This window comes from Phascolarctos cinereus, unplaced genomic scaffold (assembly GCF_003287225.1).
Source record: "Phascolarctos cinereus isolate Bilbo 61053 unplaced genomic scaffold, phaCin_HiC Scaffold_2;HRSCAF=192, whole genome shotgun sequence".
Classification (NCBI taxonomy): Eukaryota; Metazoa; Chordata; class Mammalia; order Diprotodontia; family Phascolarctidae; genus Phascolarctos; species Phascolarctos cinereus.
Genome location: NW_027555625.1, coordinates 409,794,920 through 409,822,142, shown reverse-complemented (window position 1 = coordinate 409,822,142; position 27,223 = coordinate 409,794,920). Strand labels below are relative to the sequence as shown.

The window sequence follows — 27,223 nt, the reverse complement described above, 5'->3', positions numbered from 1 at the left end:
GAAGATGGCCCAAGTAAGCATTCCTAAACACTAAGACTGCCAGTAACCCCCAAAATAAGCCAATGGGGATATAATAGTATTTTTAATCATTTCATAGAAGTCAGCAGTACTTATGGATGTTATATCTCCAAGACAAAGCAAGCCTGAAATGAGACTTACAACAGCAATTAATGCGAATTTCAATATAATCAGTAAGTATGCATAGTAGTCAGCAGTCAAATTAGACCTGTCAAAACTCAGAAACCACCACCTGACAGAAAGGCGACAGATTAAAATATGCAGAATGGGACAAACATTTTTGGTTATAGCCAATGTGAGAATTTGTTTTGCTCAATTCTGGATATTTGTTACAAAGCTTCCCCCCACCCGCTTTCTCATGTGTGTGAAGGCAACAGAAGGAGAAGAGAAGAAGAAAAGAAAATAATGGTTGTTGGGTTGTTGTTTTTTTTTTAATAAAATGTAATGCAAAAAATTAAGGAAAACTAGATAAGTTTCATAAATAATTGAAAAACAGTTACCCAAACTGAATGGTTTATGGAAAAGGGCTAACTATAAGCTTAACAAATTCTTACAGATAAGCTATGTCACTTTTAAAAGATCAAGAAGTTCAGTGATACAACATATTGGTACATTCTTCAAATGAACCCAGAGACAAAATAACAGATTTACCCCTGGTTTACTATAAAAACCATAAACAAATAAAAGGTTACATTCTTTGTAACCATTATCTTCCAGAAACAGAGCATTACTCTTACACAGAGAAAAGTCATGCCAAACCAGTCTCACTTACAAAAAATAGGATACGGTCCTGACACTAACATTCAAAGTTACAAAGAACAATTTAAAAATTCATTATTTATATTTGCTTATATGTCAAATAATACTAAGCATTTGTTTTATCTAAATGCCTTGCTTTCCTTATCTTGCTTAGTGAGTATATCTGAATTTCATCTATCAAATTTCATTTGATCCTGTGAGGTAGGTGCTATTATTATCTTCATTTTACAGTTGAAGAAACTGAGGCAAGCAGAGGTTTAAATGACTTGCCCAGGGTCACACAGCTAGTGAGTTCCTGAGGTTACATTTGAACTCAGGTCTTCCTGACTCCAGGTCCAAGGCCTAATCACTTTCACTAGCTGCCTATTAGCCCCAACAAATATTTGGAGCAGCTTCCTTCATCTCAATCTTAACCATGTCATGTTATACCAGGAAGAGACTAGAGCTGGCAGAGCTCTCAGTAGCTACTGGACTATAGGAGCACCTATATGACGCACAGTAGGTTTCCTTATTGTCAGAAATGTGGAGATGTAATTGTTTTCTACACAAAGTATTTCTGGGCATTCCTCAAAAAAAAAAAACAAGAAAATTTTTGTCTACAAACAATTAAAGCTCAATTATGAAAAACCCAACTTAACAGTTTTAATGTAGATTATCTTTGTACCTCTCTCCTAGCACGAGTTATGACACAGTGATGCTGCCGCGCCCAGGCTCATGTGACAGACTTGCCATTCTTCAGACTGATGCCAAAACAGTCTCTGTCATGCATGCCTTTGGCCATGCTGCTCTTTTGCTCCAAGTTCTTCAGAGCCTCCCGACTGAGCAAAGTTCAAGCTTCTTTGCTGGCATTAAAGCCCTCCACAATTTGGCACTGCCCTGCCTTGCCAGTCTTTCTTATATTCACTGCCCTTTATAAACACGACTCAAGTATTGCCCTAAGCATGCCCTGTACTTCTGTGACTCCCTGTGTGGCTCACACTGTTCCCTAAGCCTGGAGTGTCCTTACTGCACCTGCTGAATTCTGACTCCACTTTTAAAGCCCAACTTAAAAAATGTCATCTCTTCCACAAAACTTTTGCTGATCTCCACCTTCAGTAATGATCTCCCCACCCAAACCCCATAGAGAATTTGGTTTTGAACTTCTCTAACACGCTTCCACATTACTGTGAATTATAGTTGTGTATTTTTGTCTTAGGCCTCTACCTCACTATCACATCCACAAAGGCAGGAAATGTCACTTGCCTAACAATAAATCATTTCAAATAGTGCTTTAGGATTTACAGGGGGTTTCATTCATAACAACTCCATCAGGATGGCTAACAAGGTATTATCTCCTTTTTAGAAATTAGCACCTGAGGTGCATGGAAGGTTATGTGACTTAACTAGAACAGGATTCCATCCCATCCTGACTCCAAGCCCGATGACTACTCTGTTATAGTAGCTCTTAATTTGTTTTTATCTCAACTTCATACCACCCCATTGATACCTATCACAATGTTTCATTTACTATACACATTTAATGTCTGTTGACAGAATAGGCAAGCGCAAAAAAAGGTGAATGAGCTATAACTAGCAACTTGGCACCTGGAACAAATTCGGTGGGGGTGAGTGTAGGGACAGGGGAAAGTGGTTGTTCTAAAGTATAATAAATCCTGTTTATGGCTGAGGTATATTAGAAAGAGAGGTCAATGGAATGAGAACATTAGTTGGGATGGAGAAGACCACACCTAAGAGCACTGACAGAGCTGATCTAATTATAGTCCAAGGTTACAGAGCTAGCGTCAACTGGAGGCATGTTGAAAGAGTATGTGGGTAATAGCTAGTGGAGAGGAGATTGTAGATGAAGTTATGAAGGAGGTGGCATGAGAGGGTGAAGTGAAGCCTGGCTGGGACTTCCTGAAGAGATTCCTGAAGAATTTCCTGGAGAGGCTATAACTAATCATGAGACTGAGTCCTAGGATTTGGTATGAATGGTGAGGAGGCCATAGAGGAGGTAAGTGGAGATGACAAAGTGTTCCTTTACTGTGAGAAGATATCCTGAAAAAGAGGAGTGTTTATGGTCGTCACAGCCACAGAATACGGAAAGACGACAGTCTATGGTACGTGAAAGGGATAGGGAACTATGAGGCCTGTTAGATGGAAGCATATGAAAGGTTGGGGTGGAAAAGCATGCCCTCTGATGCCCTCGCAGGACACTGGTCTCTGGGGCAGAATTTCAGCCTCCCAGTTCATAGCTACATGCTGTTTCCAAACTGTCAAAACTACAAGTTTTCAAAATTCTATTAATTAGAATGATAATAGTGGTAGGGTTTACACTGAACCCCAGGTGTGAGTTCAAGACTGAGATGCTGCCAAGTAAGACATCAGGTGTCAGGGCAAGATTTATCCGATAGACATTCAGGTCTCCTCTGCTCACATAGCCTCTCCGCCCCCCTGCGCCACCCCTTGGTTATGGTCAGAGTCCCGGAGAAAGACATCCCACATCTTACCAACAGCTCTGCAGCTCAGGTGGACTGTACAAAAGAGCTGGAAATGATCTGAGAAAGCTGTGGTGGTTGGGGTAGGGATCTCAAGGCAGAGAGGCCTGGAACACACGTGGGACCAGCAGCATGGGAACATTCCGAGTTAACTTATTACGCTTCCGTGAATCACATGGCCATTAAAAATAAGTCATCTAAGTCCTAGGAATGGGGTTAGAGGTCATGAGAGGTTTTCTCTACGGTGAAATGAAAGCTCAGAACAATTTCCCCCCCTTTTTCATACTGTTTGAGCATATAGCAGGTCATACTTCCAGATCTTTAAAGAACTAAGCCCAGTCCCTGAGCCCTTGGGCTCAATAAGTGAGGTGGCAGAAAGAAAGTAGTCTTAAGAGTTTGCAAGCAAGTAACCTCTAGTGAAAAGTGAAGATACTGTAGCCATGAGAAAGTGTATGCGTACATACTGATTAACCTTTGACACAGCCATGGGCTGGTGGCTAGAGAGTGCACGGTAGCAGAAATGCTACCCACCTTGCTGGTTACCTGAGTGGTAGCTGGCTTCTCTGCAGAAAGTAGGGGAATGAAAGGGAGGAACAGAAGGGGGAAGAACAAATATTTAGATGTGCCTACTGTGTGCTAGACGGTGTCCTAAATGCTCTGCAAACATTACCTCCTGGAATACAACAACCCTTCAAGTTACCTGCTATGACTCCCATTTTACAGTTAAAGAAACTGAGGCAAAGAGGATAAGTGACTTGCCCAGGGTCACAGCTAGTATCTGAGACTATACTGAACTCAAGTCTTCCTGACTCCAGGCCAGTGCTCTATCCGCTACACCACTGGGCTGTAGATGAGTACGACTTCCACACCACATGCACGCATAAGACATGGCACTTGTTCCAAACTAAAACTTGGTAATGATCATATGGATTGCCTGATGTTCTCTTTTTTTATAAACAAGGAAACCAAAGCCTAGGGCAGTTAATTGAGTGACTTGCCTAAGAGTATGTTACAAAGTTTATGTTAGAAAAACAGAGTTTGAGTTCTGGTTCTACCACAAATTTGCTATATGGCTGGGACAAAACTCTTTTGGCCTTAGAGTTAGCACCGAGAACAAAAGAGATATTGAAATAGATCATCTTGTAAAGTAGGCCCTATCTGGTTTTAACTTTTGATGAATTATGACTAATTGGTAGCAGAACAGGTACTAGCACCATGACTCCCAAGTCAAGGGCTCTTTTTATGACACTGCATCACTTTTTTCCTCTTCAATTTCTTGATACATAGGAAGGGTTGATGTAAACTAACAACCTCTTATCATGGTTTTACCAAATACTTCCATTGGCAATTAATCAGAGACAGAAACCATTTCTTGGTTCACATAATCATAGTTCTAGAGACAGTGTGTGGTTCAGGCAGGATACAAAGTTCAATAGTGAATATTTTTCTTCAAGTAGGGTTTTTCTCTAGAATAAGTTATTTGCATTTGCTTTTGACTTCTCAGGAACTAAAAAAAAAAAACTCTACTAATTAGTTGTCTTCTTCCCTTTCCCTATATGCAGCAACTGGCATCATCATCATAGCTACCTTTCAAGAGGCTAGGGAACCAGGGTCCCTTCAGAGCCCCACTAATGTTTTTAATAGGCTAGTTACCAGGTGACACTTGGAACTAAGCAAGTTTTGTTTTTAGCAAGGAGCCATAACATGTAACTAAATAAAATCAATCTTCAATTCTACATAAATCCAAATATAGCACATTTAAATTTTGATGTTGCAGGCTTCCTTCACCAAGCCATTTACTATTAATAAACAACAATTAGAATAATATGAGTTTTATAAATCATAATGAGAGGAGGAAGAAGATAGAGAATAAAAAGACGTAATTCACAAACTGGGTATATAGTTTCTGAATAAACTATATACAAGTTTTAGGTAGAAATTTCTATCACGAAGTAATAATTTGGTAGCCATGGTTGTTCAACTCGTCCCTCCTTATCACCAAATAAAATGCAAAAAAAAAAAAATCTTGAATACAAGACCTATAAGTTAGGTGCCTTTGCATCATAAGCTTTTCTTCCAATAAAAGTTACCAAATAACTTTGCCAAGATTGTATGACAGAACCAGTAAAAGACTTAAAGATTTTTGGTAATTCCCTGTTGGATTAATTCCACCACAAAGAGCTTTTATTTGACCCTTATTAACATCTGATTCTGTCCTAGAAGGGGTACAACAATTTAGATAGAATGACAGTAACCTCTAAGAACTTACAATTTAGAAGACACATTGATACTGATAAAATAAAAATTACAGATAATATGGGTAAACAAACATAATTACACAGAAGTATCAAGGATGCCATTAGAGATGTTATAACCAGGGGGAAAAAAAGGCTGGTCATGTAGCAACTAGAAGAAACAATCAGTGGATATCCTGTGTGGCCCCCAGGTATCCGTGCAATGCAAAGGGGTCTAGAGGAAGGCTCTCGGGCACACTGCGTAAATCTCCTCGAGAGGATTGACCAGAAGACATGAACAAGAGTCACAGTGATCTGCATCACTGATGGGGGGCCCCATATCAATGAAGTTAAACAGATCCACTGAAGTAATCTAGAGATGAGGAAAACTAGATAGGTCATCATTTTTATGCAGTAAAAATTCCCTTAAATCTCTATACACGACAAATTTTGGAAAATTCAACACGCAACATTCAAATTCTGCCTCTAAGGAAAATACTGCCATTTACTTTGTACATAGGGTAAGATGTGTACAACGATATTAAAGAATGAATGCAAAGCACTAATTTCACATGCAAGAACACACAAAAAAGAAGCTTATCAATTTACCACTAATATTTCTCTGAAAACTACCATAGCTATTTTTCTTCCTGTACTCTGACATATCACACCATATCTTAGAATCCTGAGAGGTCTCCAAACAAAATCATTCAGGATACAAGGGCCATGAAATCCTACGTTTAATTCTTACTGAAGGTCCTACTGTATCCCACAAAATAGCTCAATACAAAAGGAACTGTCAAAAGAAGGTATTTACTTAATGCTCGTATTCCCATGTTCTAAACTTAACCAGCTATATTTTAGTCCCCTCATGCAATCACTAAGGGCAACAATGAAACCACATTTTGAGAATGAAAACCATTTATTCCTTGAATGAAAACAAGTTCCTCATTCAGTTCTAAAATTACGTGATGATGAATCCACAGTGTAAAGTGATCATGATTTTTTTGCTGTGCTCTTCACCAATTCAGCATTACAATCAAACAGCAAGTATTTGCTAATACATAGTATACATCTATACTATATATAGGGCATAATACATTTTGTCATATGTGATATGTTCTATGTATATGCTAACGTGCATATTATATGTTGTATATTTATATTGCATATAATGGGCATCTATGACATACGTATTTCTCATAATATACTTACAATATACCTATAATAAATACATTATACATGTAATATATACTTACATTAATACATATTTGTAATACATTACATATGCATAGTGTACATACCATGCATATATGTTATATGTAATATACATGTTATAAATATATATTTATACATAGACATATGTATATTCTTATACATATATACGTGTGTATATGAAAATAGAAATAGAGAGATAGATTGTGGTCAAGCATATTTACCTATAATTTTGTTCACTGGATAGGAGAAAAAATTGTAAATTCCTAGTCTTCTTCCAGAATTTAATAGTTGGCAATATGCAAATAGGTCAGGTCAGCATCTAGAAATACACATGAAGTGCTGACCCAATGCTAAAACTTGGTGTTTACGTGCCAAAGCCTGAGGAGCTCTTTGACCCAATCAAAAGCATATGTCAAAGTTCAGAAACAGCTCTGAGGGTCTCCCCTGGGATTTTAACCAAAATACTACTTGCAAATACAGTCTGTAAAAGTACGTAAACATGTAATACGTAAAAGGGTAAAGGTATATCAACTTTAGCAATCAACAGTTCCAATACAGTAATCCCTGCCTGCACAGAACACACTCTCGCTAAAGAATCATACAAATCCTCTTTGAAAGCGAACAAGAAAGCAGATGATGGCTAGTTTCAATTGATTAAAAGTCAGCCAAAAATCTCACTCCAGTAATAAAAACAAAGTTACGTGCCACACCTTAATTTACCCCTCTTTTTTCCTCACCCAAAAGGTTACCTCAAAAAGAAATCCCAGATCCCATCAGGCAGGCAGACGCACCAGCACGAATCAAAGGCCCAAAGAAAAGGAAAGTTTAGAATGTTCCATTACAGCAGCAACACGTGGGGGCGTGCAGCAAGAAAGAAACAAAAACAGACTTCTTTCCTGAACATCTACTTTAAAAGTTAATGACTACTTTGATGTGTTCTTCATGCTGTTATTTAGGAGGATCCTAAGTACTGAGTAAATTTCCACTTTTGAGTAGTTTTTGAAAGCTCCCCTACTGTGGTTTGCATCACTTGGTATCATCCAAACCGTTCAAGAAAGAGCCAGATGAGTTCAGGAAGTTTAGCCACATGAAGCCCATGTTAACAGCGTTTAACTTCCCTTTTGGCTCCAAAATACACAGGCACCTAGAATGATCAAAAGTTAGAACTAAAAGGAAGAGTACAGCTCACCTAGTCCAACCTCCTTACCTTATATTAACCAACCGACAAACATTTAATAAGGGCTTATCACGTGCTACACACTAGGGAAGCAACTGACGTCACCGAAATAAAGTTCCTTGCCCATAGTGACAGACAACTGAGCCAAGAGCCAGGACCAGAGTCCAGGTCTCTTACTTCCAGTTTAGTCTTCTTTACCAGCTGTTCCTAAATTAAAACTACTTCTTGTTTCCTTCATACATTTTTTTAAAATCTCAATATTAATTAAAAAGTGACCTAAAACTATCCTGGCAAAATATGTACGAACACAGGACTCGGGTCTGGATGAGGGTTTGTAGCCTTTCATCAGATACTCGTCCCTTTCTGAAGATGGGAAAATCATTTTACCTCAGAACCTGTGTCTTTATCTGTTCAACAGGGATAACAGTGCTCTAATCCCCTACTTTACAGAATTGTGAGGAAAGTGCTACAATGACATGAGCTCTTCATTACCAGGTATACTTAATGGAAGGAGCTGGACCACATAAAAAGTTTAATGATGGACACAAAACACCTGGCCAAAAGAATAAATAAAATATGCAATTGAAACAGAAAAGAAATAAATGCTTAAGAAATAAATTAGGAATTAGAGTTAGACGGGACCTTAGAGAAGAGAACACAGACCCCCTCAATTTTTAAAGAAAATGAAACCAAGGAAGGGGGAGAAAGAGAAAGTGCCTTGCCTAAAGTCAAACCGGTATTTAGTAGCAGAACTGGGATTTGAACCCAAGTCCTCTGACTATAAATCCAGTTCTCCTTAGGAAGAGAAGGAATAAAGATAGCCATTTTGAAAGGGCAGGGATATTAGCAGCTGGGGAAGGTCTCATGTAGAAGATGGTGCTGGACTCTAGTGTGTGAGAAGGGGAGTAAAGTATAACAAGGTTGGAAAGGCAGGTTGTGGCCAGGGTATGAAGGGCTTTAAAAGACAAACACCGGAGGTTATGTTTGATGCTAAAGGAAAGAGGGAACTATTGGAGTTTGGGTAGGGAAGTTACACAGTCAAAATTTAGGAAAATCTCTTTAGTAGCTTTGTGAATGATGGATTGACGTAGGGAGAAACTTGACACAGGGAGAACAGTTACAAGGCCAGAACAACTGTCCAAGCAAGTGGTGATTAGGACCTAAACTAGAGTAGTGGTCATGTGAACAGAGAGAAAGGGACAGATATAAGAGATGTTGTGATGACAAAATAACATCTGACAATTTGTATGATGGAGAGTGAGGAATTGAAGATAAGGCCAAGGCTGTACATCTAGGAGACTAGAAAGATGGTGATACCTTTGAGAGAAATGGGGATATTTGAAAGAAGGACAGATTTTGAGGAAAAGATAATGAGTTCTGGAGATGTTTTGGCCACATTATATTTAAGTGTCTTTGGGATATCCAGTTTGACAGTTCCAATAGGCAGTTGGGATGCACACTTGAGGTTCAGGAGGGACTAGATCTATAGATTTAGAAGTCATTAATACAGAGATAACTCAACCCATGTAGAAAGAGAAGGAAGCCTAGGACAGAACCTTGGAATAAACCTCCAGTTCGAGGTCATGATATACCTGAAGAATCATCAAAGGAGACTGAAGAATTGCCAAAGAGGTAGAAGAAGAATGAGTAGAGATCTGTGTCACTAAAACCCAGGGAGAAAAAGAGGGTCCAGGAGGAAAGTCTGTTCAACAGTATTAAATGACAAAGAGATCAGACTAAGAACAGGTCAGACTTGACAACTGGGAAGGGGCAGAGGGAAAGAGGAGAGATAGAGAGAGAGGGTAAGAGAGAAAAAAGGAGAGGAGTGGGGGGGAAGAAGGAAAGTAGGAGAAGGGAAGAAGAGTCCAGAGGGGAGAGGGAAGGATAGAGAGGGAAGGAGGGAGGGAGGGAGGGAGACAGAGAGAGAGAGAGAGAGAGAGAGAGAGAGAGAGAGAGAGAGAGAGAGAGAGAGAGAGAGAGAGATCTCATAAGTAATTCTGGAGATAGATAAGACCAGAAGGCAGATTGCAAATTTGAATCCAAGTGAGAGGAAAAGTAACAGCAAAGTATTGAGGCAGCCAGGTGGCACAGCAGATAGACTGCTAGACCTGAAGTCAAGAAGAATTGAGTGCAAATCTTGCCTCAAACAGTTTCTAGCTGTGTAAGTCTAGGCAAGTCACTTGACCTCTCTAAGACTCAGTTTCCTCATCTGTAAAATGGGGAGAATCACAGCAGCTACTTCACAGGATATTTGTAAGGCTCATTCTGATTTTACACACACACACACACACACACACACACACACACACACACACACACACATAGTATTCTCTACAAACCTTATAGTGTTATATAAATGCTAGCTATTATTAGTATCATCATAACTCTTTTTCTAGGCATTTGGCTATGAATGAGAGAACTGATTTAGGACAATAATTTGAGAGAATAGCAGATTCTGAATGAGGGATTTTTAAATACAGAGGGCCATTGATCATGTTTAGAGACATCAAAGAAGGGACCAATACACAGGATAAGACTGAAGATTAAAATGGGGTGGGGGGAGGGAATGATTATAGGGGCTAATATATTCGAACACAGAACTACACAAAGTTGGGAGACATAGCCAACATGCTGGTTGAGAGGATTCAAAAGGATCTTGACTGAGATGAACAACATATGCCTTGCGAAGGATAAGACTTATCTCTTCAGAGACTAAAGTAAAAGAAGAAGAGGATACATATTCTGAAATTCAAAACTTTGGAAATATTCTGAAAGTGCATTTTCTCAAATATTTTAAAACAAAAATCAACAAAGACCATGAAAAGCCTCAAGAACAGATAACTTCCACAGATACCATAACATAGCCAGAAGAAATTTTCTTTAAATCTTTCTTTGGACAATCAATTTCATGTAGGAAAGTGAATAATTACAAGGAGAAAAGCTTAACAAATGACTCACATAGAGTTTTAAAAATCTTAAAAGTATTACGCAAATACGTTGCTGTCGTTCAGTCATTTCAGTCATGTCCAACTCTTCATAACCTCATTTGGGGTTTTGTTGGCAAAGATACTGGTTTGCCATTTCCTTCTCCAACTCATTTTAAAGATGAGAAAACTGAGACAAACAAGGTTAAGTGACTGGCCCAGGATCACACAACTATCAAATGTCCGAGGTCACATTTGAACTCAGGTCTTCCTGACTGCAGGCCTGGCACTCTGTCCACTGTGCCACTTAGCTGCCCTCTTATACAAATATAAGCTAGAATTATTGTTGAGATCACTGTGTTGTTAATTTCTTCCTTGTCTTTAAAAAAAAAAAAAGAAAGAAAACAAAGCCAATCATTTCAAGTTAATCACAGAAAGTTCAATTGACCCTGGTCTTCATGAAACAATCTTCTTTTGTATTTTAAGTAAGCATCTTCTACCAGTTGGAGTTTTTTGAGATTCTCAGAACTCCTACTTTTGCCAGAAGACATTTGCTATCATGTATTTGTAATTTTTTTGAAGGAGAAATGAGATTACAAATCCAGGTATAAATTAGCTAGTTTCTATTATCTACTTCTTTGAAGTTCTTGTTACATGCCCCATTAAGTTTCCTTTAAATGAAAAGGTTCACTTGAGCAGTTTTTGTCAAGTGGTTCCCTTTTAAATTACCTATGGCAAAAAAGAATTAAATAGAGACAAATCAGTTCTGTCACCACATGAGAAATTGTATTCTCTCTACCCATTTGTGCTGGTTTCTTATTATATGCAAAGAAAACTGAAAACCACTCATTTTAACATTGGTTCCATTCAGGTTTTCTAATTAAATTTATTCCTGGAATGGTTCAAATATATTACAGGATGATAAAGTAAGTTCAGTTCAGTTATCTTATCAACTTATGGGTGATCACAAACATCTACACATGCAAAAGCTTTATTATCTTTGACCATAGTTAAGTCAATTGGTGTCTATATTCTGATAAGGACTCTCTTTATCTGTTATAGTGAGTTTTAAGTAATTACAAAATTTTCCCATTAGACTTAAGGGCTGCAATTACAATCAGAAATTCAGGTGGCACAATAATTTCCAATGTTTTGAGTGCCTCAGTGGACTACATGGAGCAGGCTGCAATCTGGATATATATGTATAATGTTGAAGATGTGTATATAGTAACTTCTTGGAAAAGCCAAGTCGAGCAGAATTGAGAGATGGTAGTTTGCACTAAGATTTTGTATGAAAGGAAAATTTAGTACAATGCCAGGTCATAGGATGGCTGAAAGTCTAAGTATGCCAAATTCTTTCTAGGCATAAAATTAGAAAATGTGAAGTAACTATAATTGTCATTCTCCTTTAGTGACATAAAATACATTACCACCAAAAAAAAAAGTTAGAGTGAGAAGATTAATCTGAAGCAAATGAAATGGGTTTTGGTTTATTAAACTTTGAACCAAAGTTCATTTTCTTTGAGGTGCTTTTTATAAAATTTTGTGCTTAGCAACAAAAAGGTACAGATGGGTCATCAGTTCCTCACTCACATATGTATTTATTTCAAACCAATCCACAGCAATTAAAAATAGGAACTCTAAAAATTACTGCATAAGGCAAGAAAAGGGATAAAATACATATGGCAGTCAGTAATGCAAGGTCCAAACTCCTTCTGATACCAGGAGTAACACACAATGCTTTCGGAACACATCTGCCTCTCTTGAAATAACACTAAAAGAGCAGAGGTGAACAAGAGATAACAAAGGTGTGGAGGTGGCAATGTACTTAACCACGCATTAACCACACCCACAACATAATATTACACATATATCAAGATTGGAGTCAGCTCCCTGGATTCCACTGATAAATGTAAAACACTGAAGCTTTATTGTGTTACCTCAATTTCTGGATGTAATTACAATCATTAATTCCAATGAAAATTCTGAAATTACTTAAAACTCAGCACAATAAATGAGTTTAAGTATAAGAACACGAAAGTTGTATTTTCATCCACATTATACAAAGCAGAAAATATTCCATAATATTTGGGAAAAAAATATACATTCTGTGACCCTTTTCCACAATTAAGTCAATTAGCCTCTAAATAACAACTATGGCATTTTCTTAAGTTACTTTGCTGGATTTTTACTTTAGGTTTCTAGTGTATCATTGAAGAACAAATTATGGATTATTAAGACACTAAGAAATCATCTCTTATTTAATTCAGTTTGGTCTCTGATTACATTTATGCACATTCTTCTGTTTCTTCTCTCAGATACTAAATCTTCTGTTTCCTTTCCATCCATACAATAAATTGTTTCACCTCAGCTGACCCCTTTCTTCACTATCAAGCCCAGCTTCTTATCCATGCCCCCCCCAAATACTACTTATTATATAAAGATATTCCCTACTATACGCAGTATAATAGGTTTTCATGAATCATTTGGTAGCTTATAATCTATGTTTTGAAGTGCTAAAAACAGATGTATGCACATGTGGGTTTAATCTATTTCATGCTGCTGTGTCTAAGCAGTAACCAACTTCTCCGCCTAGAACAAACATAAGAGATATAAAAACCATAACACGAACTAATCATCTCAGCTTCTATACTGGTAGAATAAGATTTCTTTCCAGGTGAAGAAAATACTTGATGAGCCTAATAAGACTGCAGCAGGACAAAAACTACCATCTGGAGCATCCAAATTCAGAATTATTCTCTCTCTCTCTCAGGCTCTTAGCTCCTGAAGGCTGAGTATGCTGTAAAGAAGATGAAATTAGTCTCTAGGGAAGGGCTTCTGCAGATCATCACTGGCATTGGTTATGCAGAAGGCAACACACAATCTCCGGGATAAAAATAACATACAGAAGTGGCAGCTGCCCAGAGAAAGGATATGGAGATAAGATATAGGGAGGGAAAGAAGGGAAAGGAAGGAAAGAGAGAGAGAGAGAGAGAGAGAGAGAGAGAGAGAGAGAGAGAGAGAGAGAAGAGAGAGAGAGAGAGAGAGAGAGAGAGAAAAGAAAGAAAGAAAGAAAGAAAGAAAGAAAGAAAGAAAGAAAGAAAGAAAGAAAGAAAGAAAGAAAGAAAGAAAGAAAGAAAGAAAGAAAGAAAGAAAGAGGGAGGGAGGGAAGGAGGAAGGGGGGAGGGAGGAAGGGGGGAGGGAGGAAGGAAGAAAGTGGGGAAGGAAGGAAGGAAGGAAGGAGGTGGAAGAAAAAACCTCACATAGAAAAATATCCTTCAAATTTTCAGATGTTTTAAAACTAAGCTTTATTATGAAAATTTTGAAGTATATACTGCAATACAATTATTTGTATATCAGAACATGTTACTAGATAGTAAAGCTTATAAAGGTAGAAGATTTAAGTGTTTTGTGGCATCTTCTAGCAAGCAGCACAGTGCTATACAACAAGGCACTTTGTGGTTTTCTCTGAATGAGTAACTGACTTCTCTTCAACTTTTATCAAAACACAATATGAAAGAATTCTTCATCTGTATATTTTGAGTCATCTCGGACTGGCAACATTTTTTTTTCTTTTCTTTTTTTTTTGGCTAGGCAATGGAGTTAAGTGACTTGCCCAGGATCACACAGCTAGTACAGCTAGTAAGTGTTATGTGTCAGAAGCCACATTTGAACTCAGATCCTCCTGAATCCAGGGCCGGTACTCTATCCACTGCGCCACCCAGCTGCCCCTGGCAACATTTATTTAAAGAAAATCAATAATAAACTAATGCTATAAAGTGTGAAGGAGTATTATAGAACTGTTACCTTTTGTGTATGTGGTAGAGAGCTGTCACCACATTAACTATGATTTCTAACTAGAACGGGAGAAATAAGTTCATGCTTAAAAAAACCCAAAACACCCTGAAACTACAATGTTCTTTCTAATTGTCATTTAACTTTGAATTTTCTTGGTAGGCACAGGTTTTACAGTAATAAAGCCAAAAAGGAATCATATGCATATGAATTGCCAATGCAGAGTAAAGAGGAAAAATAAACAGAGTAACTTTAATTACCACTTGCAGAACATGCTCAAGTTATTTTTGGAAAGATCAGAATAGCAAAGCTAAACACAAACTTGCCTTCATAGATATCATATTTTAAAACCTCTGAAATTAATTTTATTTTAATTAAGTTTTCAGGCCTTAAAAGTACTAGTTCTAAAGAAGGTACGTATTTCATTGCTGACCTCACAGAACCAATGCCCAGAATGTCCAGGGTGAAATAGGGCACATGGAAGGGAACTGGATTCTTGTAGTAAGAAGTGAGCTGCAGCTATTCAATTTTTAAAATACCTCCAAGCTGATTCTCAAAATAGAAACACTGTCACATTAGGTACGTTTTCATGGCTACTACAGGGCCCTGTTCTTTAAAGAGTAACTTACCCATATCTACAGTAGCTCTGTACGGCTGAATCAGAATGGAAACCATAATAAGAACAGCCCAGAGCAAAATCTAGTTTTTGTTGATACTAGTCCAGTAACACATATAAACTATTATAAAGTGAACTATTTGAGATAATAATCTAATACCAACACAAATCAACACTTTAACTCTATATATGAATCCTTAGTTGTTGTTGTTGTGTTGTTTTTTAACTTTAAAAACAACATAGAAAAAATCATTTGACATGCATAGGATATTTTAGGGCAGTTAACAAAATGCAATGTTGTATTGAAATCAGGTTTGTGTGATAAGCATGAGAACACAGGTATTCAGTAACAATCTGAAGAGACATTTATGTTCATAATATATTTAAGCATCTCTTTTTCAGAATTAACTTTAGGCAACTTAATTTTGGTAATAGTAGGAAAGAGAAGAAAAAAGATATGGTAAAAACACAAATATATAGATTAAGGGATTAAACATAGACTAAAAAAGCAGCATAAGCTAATTTGCTTAATCTAATCATGTTGATATGCCTATAGTATTAACTACAGCTAGATGGTAGGTAGAGCAGTGGACTTGAAATCAGGAAGATCCAAGTTCAGATACAATCTCAGATCTTAACTAACTGTACAACACCCAGGTAAATCACTTAACTCTCATTTGCCTCAGTTTCCTCATCTGTAAAATGGGGATAATAATAGCACACAGGGTTGTTGTGAGAATGAGATATTTTGTAAAGCACTTTACAATCCTTAAAGTGCTATATAAATGCTAGCTATTACTATTATTAGCTATTATTTACCATTCACTCACAACTATTGGTAAGTACCAGTAAGATAGTTCCCTATTTGGTAGTTATAGCTGATTTACTGTATTTAGGCTCATAAAATTTAGACCCAGAAGAGACTACATAGTCATTTAGTTCAAAACCTTAATTTAAAGTGTGGGGGATAGTGGTGGAGAAGGAAGGGAGCTCAAACAGACTTAGTGACTTGCCAAGGAATAAACAGATAGTTAAGTACCTGCTTCTAAAACAACCTTATTATTCTGCCTTCAACTTTTGTCTTTTAAAACTTTAATCATTAAATCATAACAAATAATTGTTAGCTATAACTAGTGCATATTTATTGAGTAATTTTATATGCATCTTACATTGAATTAGTTTTACAATGAGCTTCATTTTGAATTACTAAATTATTCAAAAGAAATTAGAAATCTCTAAAACATTCAGTAAAAACCCTCTTCAGAGTCCATAACCACAAAATTTTTACATGGCATTCATATTTTAGCACCATATACATACTTGTTTTCCATATATATATTTAAAATAAACTTTGAAAATATAGCTATCACTCTCTTGAAAAACTGGTTTTATATAATAAACTAAGTCCAAAGAGAAATTAAAATGACGAAATATATAGATGTTTAATTTATTCGAAGATTTGTTTGTTTGAATCAAAGATGGCTTTTATGAGAGGAAATGATTTCTATTTCAGAGGGTTTACAGTCATTTATTGTTAGATTTTTAGAGATCTTCAGAGATCAGCTAGTCCAACCCCTTAATTTTAAGAGAGAGAAGGAAACTGAAGCCCAGAGGGATTAAATGAGTTGCCCAAGGTCACAAAGCTTGGCTGAAAGGACTAAAACAACCTAGATCTCTCAACTCCCAGGTTTCAGTGCTCTTTCAGAAAACTACTTAGAAAATAATTCTGAAGTTATAAAACTTTCATTTTAAATCGTGACATGCTGCCCACTTAAACAAAAATGGAGGGAAAAAAACAAACCAACCCTAACTGTAGACTTTTAAACTACACCTAGCTTATATTCACTATCTCAGATAAACATATCACATGCACTAAGCATGTTTTGCCTCAGATATGAAAAAAAGCCCCATGAGTCAAATTGATAAAACTGAAAAGCTGCAGTACATTATCTATCACATTTGCCATTACAGGGTATTAGTTTTATACCACAGACATACTATTACTTTTAACTATTTGTTAAAGGAAAATAGTTATATTTACCTTTAAGTGAATCATTTTCAGCTCTCATTATATCAATGAGTGAGCTCTCTAATGAGTGCATGTCAAATGTCCTTGGGCGCTCCTGAAAACAAAAACATTGACAAACCACTTTTAAAAAATTTATTATTTGAATATTTAAGTATAACATAAACTAAAGTGGCAACTTCACTCTTGTCCATGTAGAATCAAAAATAAGTTTCTTTATAATCAAGCCAAAATCAAATTGTTTGTATTAATATTCACAAAACTTCAATACTACAATGAGCCAGCAAGGAGTAGAATAAATTAAATTCCTATCAATGACTTCATCAAAAACACTATTATATATTCTGCACAAACTATGGACATTTTTTTAAAAAGCAAGTTTAAATTCTTCCTAACCAACTGCTACTGGTTATTTAGTAGGGCTAAGGAGGTACACACCAGCATCCATGCCATCATAATTATAGTGAGTTTTGTGTACTAGACAAGGAACCAACCCTCAGAATCAGGAAAACCTATGTTCAAGTCCTATCTCTGACACCAAATGGCTTTGGGAAACTGGGAAGATGCCCTTAGCCTCAGTCTCCCCAGGCTTTCTTTCAGCTCCCCTGTTGCACTATAGGTGTGCATCTATACTGCTGAAGGAGTTTCCTCACCAAAAGTTCCTCACAGCAACAGGATTAACTGGGCCAGTAAGTCATACCAGCTGAATATATGGCACTTTAAAGTTGACAAAGTGCTGTACATTATCTGATGTTATACGATCCCATAATCTCTCTCTGAGGTAGTTATTAAAAGCATTATTATCCCTACTTATATATGAATAAATTAAGTCTCAGAGAAGATAAATAAATGGCTTATCTGTGGTTGTTCAGCCAGTGTCAGAGGAGGGATTTAAAGCTTAGGACTTCTGACTCTAAGCCCAGAATTCTTTTCTCTCAATGCTATACTGCCTCCCTGAAGGTATTTTTCACAATGAGAATTTTTCCACAACTCAAATCTTTAAATTGTAAAGTCACAAAATGCTCACTGGAATACTAGAAATATAAATAACAAATTATATATTTATTTTTACATAGCCTAAGAAAAACAAAAATTATGAAATTGTTTTCTCCTTCCATATAGTCAAGGCCTTCCTTAAATATAATACATTGTGATTTTCTGAACAGAGGCAGTAGAGATTAGTAGAACTGTTTTATCTTTCTGCCCTTAATCAACTCAAACATTTAAGAATCAAAAGCAACTTAATACCCACTGTAACCCCCTTGTATTTATGATTTAAAGCAAACTACTGCAACTATTTTAAAGGAACATTCTCATAAACAAATTTTTTTCCTGTTATTGATCAGCTGCTACTGTTTAATCGAACTAAGTAAATACATTCACAGCATCTGTTCAAAAAGGCATCCTTTTACATGCATATATTTGGATATTTTTAAATATATGAATCTTATATGTTCATAGCAGTGCACATGCAGCATGCCTAGCTCTACTTTCCTCATTCTGTAGTATTTCCTTTAGATTGTCCCATATTTGCATATCCTTCTTATTTTTCATCCTTCATGGCAACAGAGTCCTCAATTACATTGTTATAGTGCAGTTTGCTTTGAAATTCCCCAACTAGGAATTTACGTTGCTTTCGATATTTCAATATTTCAATTATTTCAATATTTTACAATAAACATCTTTGTTTAAGTAATTGGTTTTTTAAAATTTATTTTCTTGAGATGCATTCCTAAGCTGTCCGACAACTCATTTTGAATGACAAGATGGCTTTCCAAAAAGATTATAATGATTTGTAATGCCATCAGTGTACCCATTTCTCCCACTACTATTGAATTTTATAACTTTTATTTATTTTTACAAATGTTTTAGCTTTTCTTTCTTTAATGACTAGTGAGGCTGTTATTTTTTTTCAAGTGTTTGGGTTGCCCTATGGTAAACTGCCTGTTATCTTTGTCTATTTATCCATTTGAGACTAGATAATAATTTGTTATGTAAATTCTGATGTAACATTAATATTAGTCATAAAAAATCTCATGAATTACTAGTCTTAATTTTGTTTTGGTTGAAGTGAATTTACCTTGAAAAATGTTTATTTTTATATAACCAAATCCTTCAACCTTGTCTCCAGTAATTTCAACACTTTTCTATATTTGAAGTTAAGGCATTTTTCTACATTCTTCGATTTTAATTCATCAGTTCAACTGTTATTTATTGCATTTTCCCACATATTGGTGCCCAATTTTTATGAAAGGATTTATTGAATGATTTCCTTCCCTGTCATTTAACATCAATAGCTTTTTGTATATCAACCATTTATACCAATTTGCATTTTTATGTGATTCCTATTTTCTTCCATTACTCTAGTTTTCTACTTTTTACCAAATACCAGATAGCCTTGATTGTCGCTCTATAATATTGTTGATTTATTTTCAAGGTCAGTAACCCAAATGGGAAGACAATGAAAACACATGCTACCCCCACTATAAAAAAAGAAATTTGGTATAATGAGTTCTGAGTGCACTGGGACATGATTTCAATATCTTAACCCAAGCAGGGGCTAGTCTCATTATTCTGATGAAACCTCTTCCAAGGAAAAGCTGGGATGCTGTAGGACAGTATGCTTAAGATTTGTTAGGCAGCTGTTCCCTCTAAGCTTTAACAAATCAAGATCTTACTAAAGGGTAGATGAATCTGCTGAAATATCTTCTTTCAGATTAGATGAGCAAGTTGTCCCTCCCACCAAAGTTTTGTGTATAAAGGGTTGACACAACTAAGAATTTAGTAGTGCAAATGATTATATCTCAATTCCATTTTTTCCTCTCAACTAGCAAAGTAATTATTTATTTTTACCTCCCTTTATTTAAAAATGGTGCTGAGGGAAAGAAAAAAAAACACCTGCTGGACTATATTGCTGGCATAAGGAAGATTCATTCAAAAGTGGGCAAGGAATCCTAAAATACACAGTGCACAAATTGCTCTGGATTTTTGTCTAGATGAAGGGGGATAGAAAAACTAAAGCTTGTTAGGTTTGGAGGAAGAGATAAAAACATTCCAAACTTACATTTTAAAAGTAAGCAGCAGAAAAACTTGCATCTACAAAACACACAACACACAACACACATACAAACACACACACATGCATACCTCCAATACAACCTTAAAGAAACAAGAGCTCATCCCTTACATTTTCCAAAGTCAATTCTTCCCCCTTTCATTTAATTCTATTTTCTTTTATGTTTCTCTTAAACAAAAATAAACTTTCCACTGATTAGTTTAATCATCCACCTGATCTATTTGAGTTCTCTGCATTCACTTTCTGACCTGATATTAGTGTTCACTTACCCAAGATACTGACTTTATCATACTTCCTTTCAACTTCTAATTTTTACTCAGTAAATAAAGAGTTTAGAAGAACCCTGAAGTTTGTTGCAGTATGAATATAAATTTATTTTCCACAGATTAGTCTCCAGTTTATCGTCCACATAGCCACAAAGGTCATTTTCCTCAAGCCCAGGTCTGACCATTTCCCTCCCCTATTCAATAAACTCCAGTGGCAAACAATGGTTGAGGAATAAATACAAACTTTTTTAGATTTCAAAGCCATTTATAGTCTGGCCCTAACCTACTTTTTCATCTTTATTATAAAAGATTCTCCTTCCCATACTTTCAAGGTCTAGCCAAACTGGCTTTATTGCTGTTCTTTGCAAACAGCACTCTATCCATTGCCCATATGGGTGCGTTTGCACTGTATAATGCTCTTATGCCTGGAATGTCCTCTACTTTACCACTGCCTCACAGAACCTTTTCCCTCAAGGTTCATTTTAAGACTGCCTTCTTCATGAAATCTTTCCTGATTCCCTCAGATAACTGTGCCCCTTCCTCCCTAAAACTACCCTGTATTTATTTTTTATTAATTTTCTATGTACATGCTCTCACAATAGCATGTAAACTCCCCAAGGGATTACTTCATTTTTAGTCTTTGTATCCACAGCATCTAGAACAGTGCCTGGCACATAGTAAGCTCATAACAAATGCTTACTGATTGATTCTTTTCATCTTTAGATGGGTAGGAGGATGTGATCCAGATTAGAAAGGATAGGAAAGGATGTTTTTAGTTTCCTTTCTCTCAAATTACATTTTCATAAATTTTTCTGAAGTAAAGAAGACTTCAGTCACACAATTAGAAAGACATGAGGGTTAATAGAAGATGATAAATTTAGAATAATCTCTCATTCACAGTACCACAGAATGCTACCTTTAAATTCTTATAGCTAGTTGGGGAGGAACACAGCTACAGTAACGTGATCTTTTCTGTATGTTACCATACATCTGCTGAAATTTCCACATCCAATGTGGTACAAACAAGTCTAGGAATCAAAGTATATTTTAAATTCAAGTATATTTTAATTGCTCAGATTTTTCTTCTTTTGTAATATTCCCTATCCAGTTCTTATGTATTTTCTCCCTTTTCTATATATTACTATTCCTTTGACCAAAACTACTAAAATGAATAAATGTGAATAGAACTGAGACCATTCTTTTATTAGAATGACAAAAGGAATTTGGACAATTATGACTTTGGAGATACCTTGTGGAAAGGAGCAGTGTAATACAGATATTTCCATTTTGTTTGAGGTCCTGTGCTGCCACTAAGATGAGAAGCCAACTCCAAAATAACTCACTAGCAAATTTCCCAAGTGTAATATTAGTATTTTCCACTAAAACTCATGTAAAGATCTAAATTAATTAAATAAGTATTTATTAAACACCTAACTTATGCAAGGTCTTGTGATGAATACAAAGAAGAGTGAGTCATAACAGTTCTCACTTTCATGTATCTGGCAAGCTAGAAGAGATGCCACATGTACACTAATAATTAAAAGGGACCAAATCTTTAAAAATTTTCTACAACAGTGATCTGCACAGGGTAAGTATTTAATAAATGATCATTGATATGAATTGAATAATAGAATATAAAAATGTACAAACACATGAAAAAGATTCTGGAAGTTCAGAGGGTCCGGAAGAGAATGCTTTCTATTGGAGCATATCAGGGAAGGTTTCACGGTTTGGACTTTGAATGAATAACAATAGCTGACATATAGTTCTTTAAAGTTTGCATAAGACTTTACCTACATTATGTCACTTGAATTTCACAACTCTGTGAGTTACATACTAGGTGTATTATCTCCACTTCAAAGATGAGAAAACAGTGTCGGAGAGGGTGATTTGCCCAAGGTCCCCAATAATACAATAAAGGGTTAGCATTAGACAGGTAGAAGCTCAGAGAAAGTCAGGGGAAACAGCTCAGCCACCAGAGAAGGCATACAGGCTTGAAAGCAAAGAGTGTATTTCGGGAATGTTTTTCATTTGTGTGAAGAGGAATAATGGGAGGTAAGGTTGTAAATCTACATTTAAGGGCAGATCATAGAGGGCCAGGATAAAGTTTGAACTTTATTTGGCAGCTAATTAATCATTAAAAAAAAAATTTAAGCAGAGAAGTTATATATAATCAATACTGTACTAATGTAGGAAGATTAATGTTAGAAGTTCTTAGAATGGATGGGGGAGAGGGCTAAGATTTGAAGTGAGGACACCAGATGGTAAACTACTATAATGATCAGAGCAAAGAGCTGAATTAGCACTGGAAACAGAAAAGCTCAGATGTGGGGGGGGGGGAGTCAGTGGTAGGAATGACTATTGACTAGTTAGATACAGGGTCAAGGAAAAGGAAAAATTTAAAGATGATAAGTGAGCAGAGGTGACTAGGACAGTGGTGCCATTAAGAGGCATACTAAAGGTCACAAGGAAGAATGAGTGTTTTTGTTTTTGTCTGCTACTGTGGGGACAAGTCAGTGGGTTGGGAGGTGAGATGATGTTTGGGTACCTGTGGGACATCCAAGTCTAGTCAACTGAAAACTAAGGTCTACCTATAAAGTTAGAGATATAGATTTGGAAGTCATATGCAGAGAAGTGATAGTGGAAGGTATGGGGTGTGAGTAGATGAGATTGGCAGAAAACAAAAGTATGGAACAAGAGGAAAAATCCAAAGAAAACAAACAGAATGAGTAGAGGAGCTAAAGGAGAGAAGTGCAAGGTCACCAATGTCAAGGTCAAATGCTTACAGAAAGGTTAAATAAGATGAGGCTTGAGAAAAGACCACGAGATGTGGTGATTAGACTGGTGATTTTTATGAGAGCTATTTCTACAATGCTGTAGGTGTTGAAGTAAGACGATTGTAAGGGAGGAGTGAATAGTTCAGTGAGAGAGTAGAGATGGTGAATTTTCTAACAGAAAAGGAGTGACAAAATTAAAACCTTGAAAAATCTAAAACTGTGTTCACTAGCTTTTAAATTTTAATGCTTTTTTACAGGATTAAAAAGCCTATAATTTCTTTACACTGTAATTCATTTTTCCTTTGAATTTATGTTGGCATAAGAATTCCTCCTCTCCCTCACCAAGCATAATAAATAGCGTATACACGTAGAGCTCTTTGAAACAACAAAATGCTTTGAAAAGTATAAACAACAGAGCTAAAGATCCCTGTTATCCAGACACAAAGAACAATTAATAGTTGGGGCAAAAAGTTTATCTGGTCATTCTAATGTATCTTTTTTTTTTTGCTCCAAGTTTTAGCAATCTGGTAACGTTAGGGTTAGCTAAAAGGGGCCAGTAGATGAGCCTGGGGAGCAAGAACACTACAAATGCAGTGATTTCTACCTTTCCACCCACGTACACAAGGGACCACTTAGGACACACAGCGGCTTGGTTCTCACAAGCCGTTCCTCTGACCAACACCAGCAGCAAGCACATATTAAATGCTCGCTTTCTGCCAGGCTGGAGATACAAAGAAAGGGGAAAAAAGTCTGCTGTCAGGGAGCTCATATTCTAATGGAGGAGACAACTGGAAAATGATCATACAAATGCCAGACATGCACAATGCAAACGGGAGGAAATGACCTTAACATAGCTTTGTTTGGGAATAGTAAAGCTATGACAACTTACTCAGTAATTAGGACTGATTGTCTAAAAAATAAGCTAACTATAAAACCTTACACTTCTCACTTTTATAATTGATCTCAAACGAAATTCAATTATTCACTTAAAGACAGGAGAGCAGAACTATAAACGGGGTTGAAGATCATTGAAATGGGATTCAGAAGATACAAATTCTAATCTCTGGTCAAATCAGAATACAGAATCTGCAGCTATCTGTATAATCTTGCATTCATTTGGATCATTCTCCCAACTTCAATTTTATCATCTGCAAAATGGGGAGTTTGGAGAGGAAAATTTCTAAGATTCTTTGTAACTTTTATCTCCTAATTAAGTAATCACATTACCAGTTCCTTAAGAATCCTAGTTTCCTTTTTTGTTTGTTTGTTTTTTGTTTTTTGGTGAGACAATCAGGGTTAAGGGACTTGCCCAGGGTCACACAGCTAGTAAGTGTTAAGTGTCTGAGGCCGGATTTGAACTCAGGTCCTCCTGACTCCAAGGCCAGAGCTCTACTCACTGCACCACCTAGCTGCCCCAGAATTCTAGTTTCTATGTACAAAGGGCTATAAAACTGCACATGCCCTTTGACCCAGCAATATCACTTCTAGGTCTGTATCCCAAAGAGATCATACAAATGGGGAAAGGACACACATGTACAAAAATATTTATAGCAGCTTTCTGTGGTGGCAAAGAATTGGAAATTGAGGGGACGCCCATCAATTGGGGAATGGCTGAACAAGTTGTGGTATATGAATGTCACGGAATACTGTTGTGCTATAAGAAATGATGAGCAGGATAGAGCACTGGCCCCGGAGTCAGGAGAACCTGATTTCAAATGCAGCCTCAGACACATAACACTTAGTAGCGGTGCAACTCTGGGCAAGTCACTTAACTCCAATTGCCTCTCCCCCCTCCCCCAAAAAAAAGAAAAAAAAAAGAAAAAAGAAATGATGAGCAGGCAGATTTCAGAAAAACCTGGAAACACTTGAATGAACTGACGCTGAGTGAAGTGAGCAGAACTAGAACATTGCACACATGTTCGATGACTAACTTTGATAGACTTATCTCTTCTTATCCTTGCAAGGATCCAAGACAACTCCAAAGGACTCATGATGGAAAATGCCGTCCACATCCAGAAAAAAGAACTATGGAGTCTGAATGCAGATGGAAGCATATTATGTGCTCTCTCTCTCTCCCTTTTTTCTTTTTTTGTTTTTTCTCTCTCATGGTTTCTCCCATTGGTTCTAATTCTTCTTTAGAACATGACTAACGTGAACATAGGTTCAATATGAATATATATGTAGAGCCTACATCAAATTGCACATCATCTTGGGGTGGAGTGAGGAAAGAGATGGGGAGAAAATTTGGAACTCAAAATCTTATGGAAGTGAATGATGAAAACTAAAAATAAATGAATGAATTTAAAAAACACCAAATAAGGATTGTAGTTTCTTGTACTTTTAAGATTTAATAATTGATCATTATGACTATGATATATAAACCACAAGAATGTGACTGAGGGGGACATATCTAGGTTTTCTGCTACCTAACATTAAATAGAAGAAAAAAATTATGGTACAGATCAATAAAGCTACTGCTGCACTGTCTTAAAAATATTGCCATATTGTTTTCATTCAGCTATACTTAATATAAGTAGTTATTTGAGGGTTATTTTTAAATGATGCTGATAACAATAGAGAAAAGGAACAACGGCTTGTATAAAGTAGGTAGTCAATTATTTACTGAATTTTTAAAAAGAAAATTAAATGAGAAAAAACATTTCTTCTAGCCTTAACCCACTGTTGCCTACTTCTCTCAGTAGCCTACAAAGCTAAAGTATGTGCCCCATGATAGCCAAGGTTCACAATACCAACAGGAGAAGGGGAAAACCCAATATGAAAAGTTATGTTAGGCAGGACAACATAGGAGAAAATAGAAGAAACATGGGAGAAGATAGGAAGATACTAAAGAAGGGGAAAGGAACATTTCATTTTCTTCCTTCCTTTAAACACTATGCCACTTCCCTTCAATATGTCAGTTATGTGGGCTGCCTAAACTACAGAAATTACTACACAGAATCTACCCTTGATCATTATTGGTTTTAAAAAGGTATCATTCATTTTCCAAATCTTATTTAAAGAAATTTTATTCCATTGCCTATATGTCACTTTCTATCATATGTTAAGTGAATATTTTTTGGAACTTGTCTCTGTAACCTAACAGGTTTGTTTCTTCTGTTATTACTAAACATCTCTTCATACCAACTGATATAACATGCAGTATTCTATCTACAAAAGGGTCGAAGTAAAATGCAACAAAACATCTCCACATACAAAGAAAAAGCTATTGTATTTTTAATCCCTTGGTCCTTATTTTGGTCACAGGTTTGGTTACATATGTACATCAGAATGTTAGTAGTGCTAAACCTAATATTTGCCTTATGAAAACTAATGGCCAGCTTTAGGCAAAAATGATAAAGTTATCTTGGACTTTACTGAATAGCTTTTGCTTTCTTATTCTTCCATTTACTATATATTACATAGCTTTCATACAGTGATAGTCAAGATTCCTATAACCATTGTACTCAAATGGATTTAATTTTTAGAATCATGGAATATAAAGCCAATACTAAAGACAATGTAGTCCATTTTACAAATGAGGTACTGTAGTACAGAGAGATGAAATGAACTTGTCCACAGTCAATCAGCTAGCTGGGGACACAGCTAAGACTAGAAATTAGGTTTCCTAATTGCTAAGTCTAGTGGTTTAGGCACTAAGGCATATTATGTTGTCTCATATTTATTTCTAACTTTACTAAGTAACTGACACTCATTGTGATCACCAAAAATTCACAAGGGGATGAGTACTTCTCACTTAATGCTCATCCAGGTCAAGAAAATTACCATTGAAAGGCAGTTTCATAGTTCGATTCAACATTTATTAAGTTCCTACCATATGCAAGGGACTGAGTATTAAAAAA

The 27,223-nt window shown here is 36.3% G+C and overlaps 1 protein-coding gene across 9 annotated transcripts in view; it reads right to left on the bottom strand.

The window, feature by feature from the left end:
- CPEB4 (cytoplasmic polyadenylation element binding protein 4) overlaps positions 1-27,223 on the bottom strand; it is a 73,870-nt gene that overhangs the window by 31,220 nt on the left and 15,427 nt on the right. For all 9 annotated transcript variants that reach the window (XM_020969138.2, XM_020969137.2, XM_020969139.2 and 6 more), the window contains exon 3: positions 17,260-17,341. In XM_020969138.2, the coding sequence (XP_020824797.1) occupies positions 17,260-17,341 (82 nt within the window). The remainder of the gene's footprint in view (positions 1-17,259; positions 17,342-27,223) is intronic.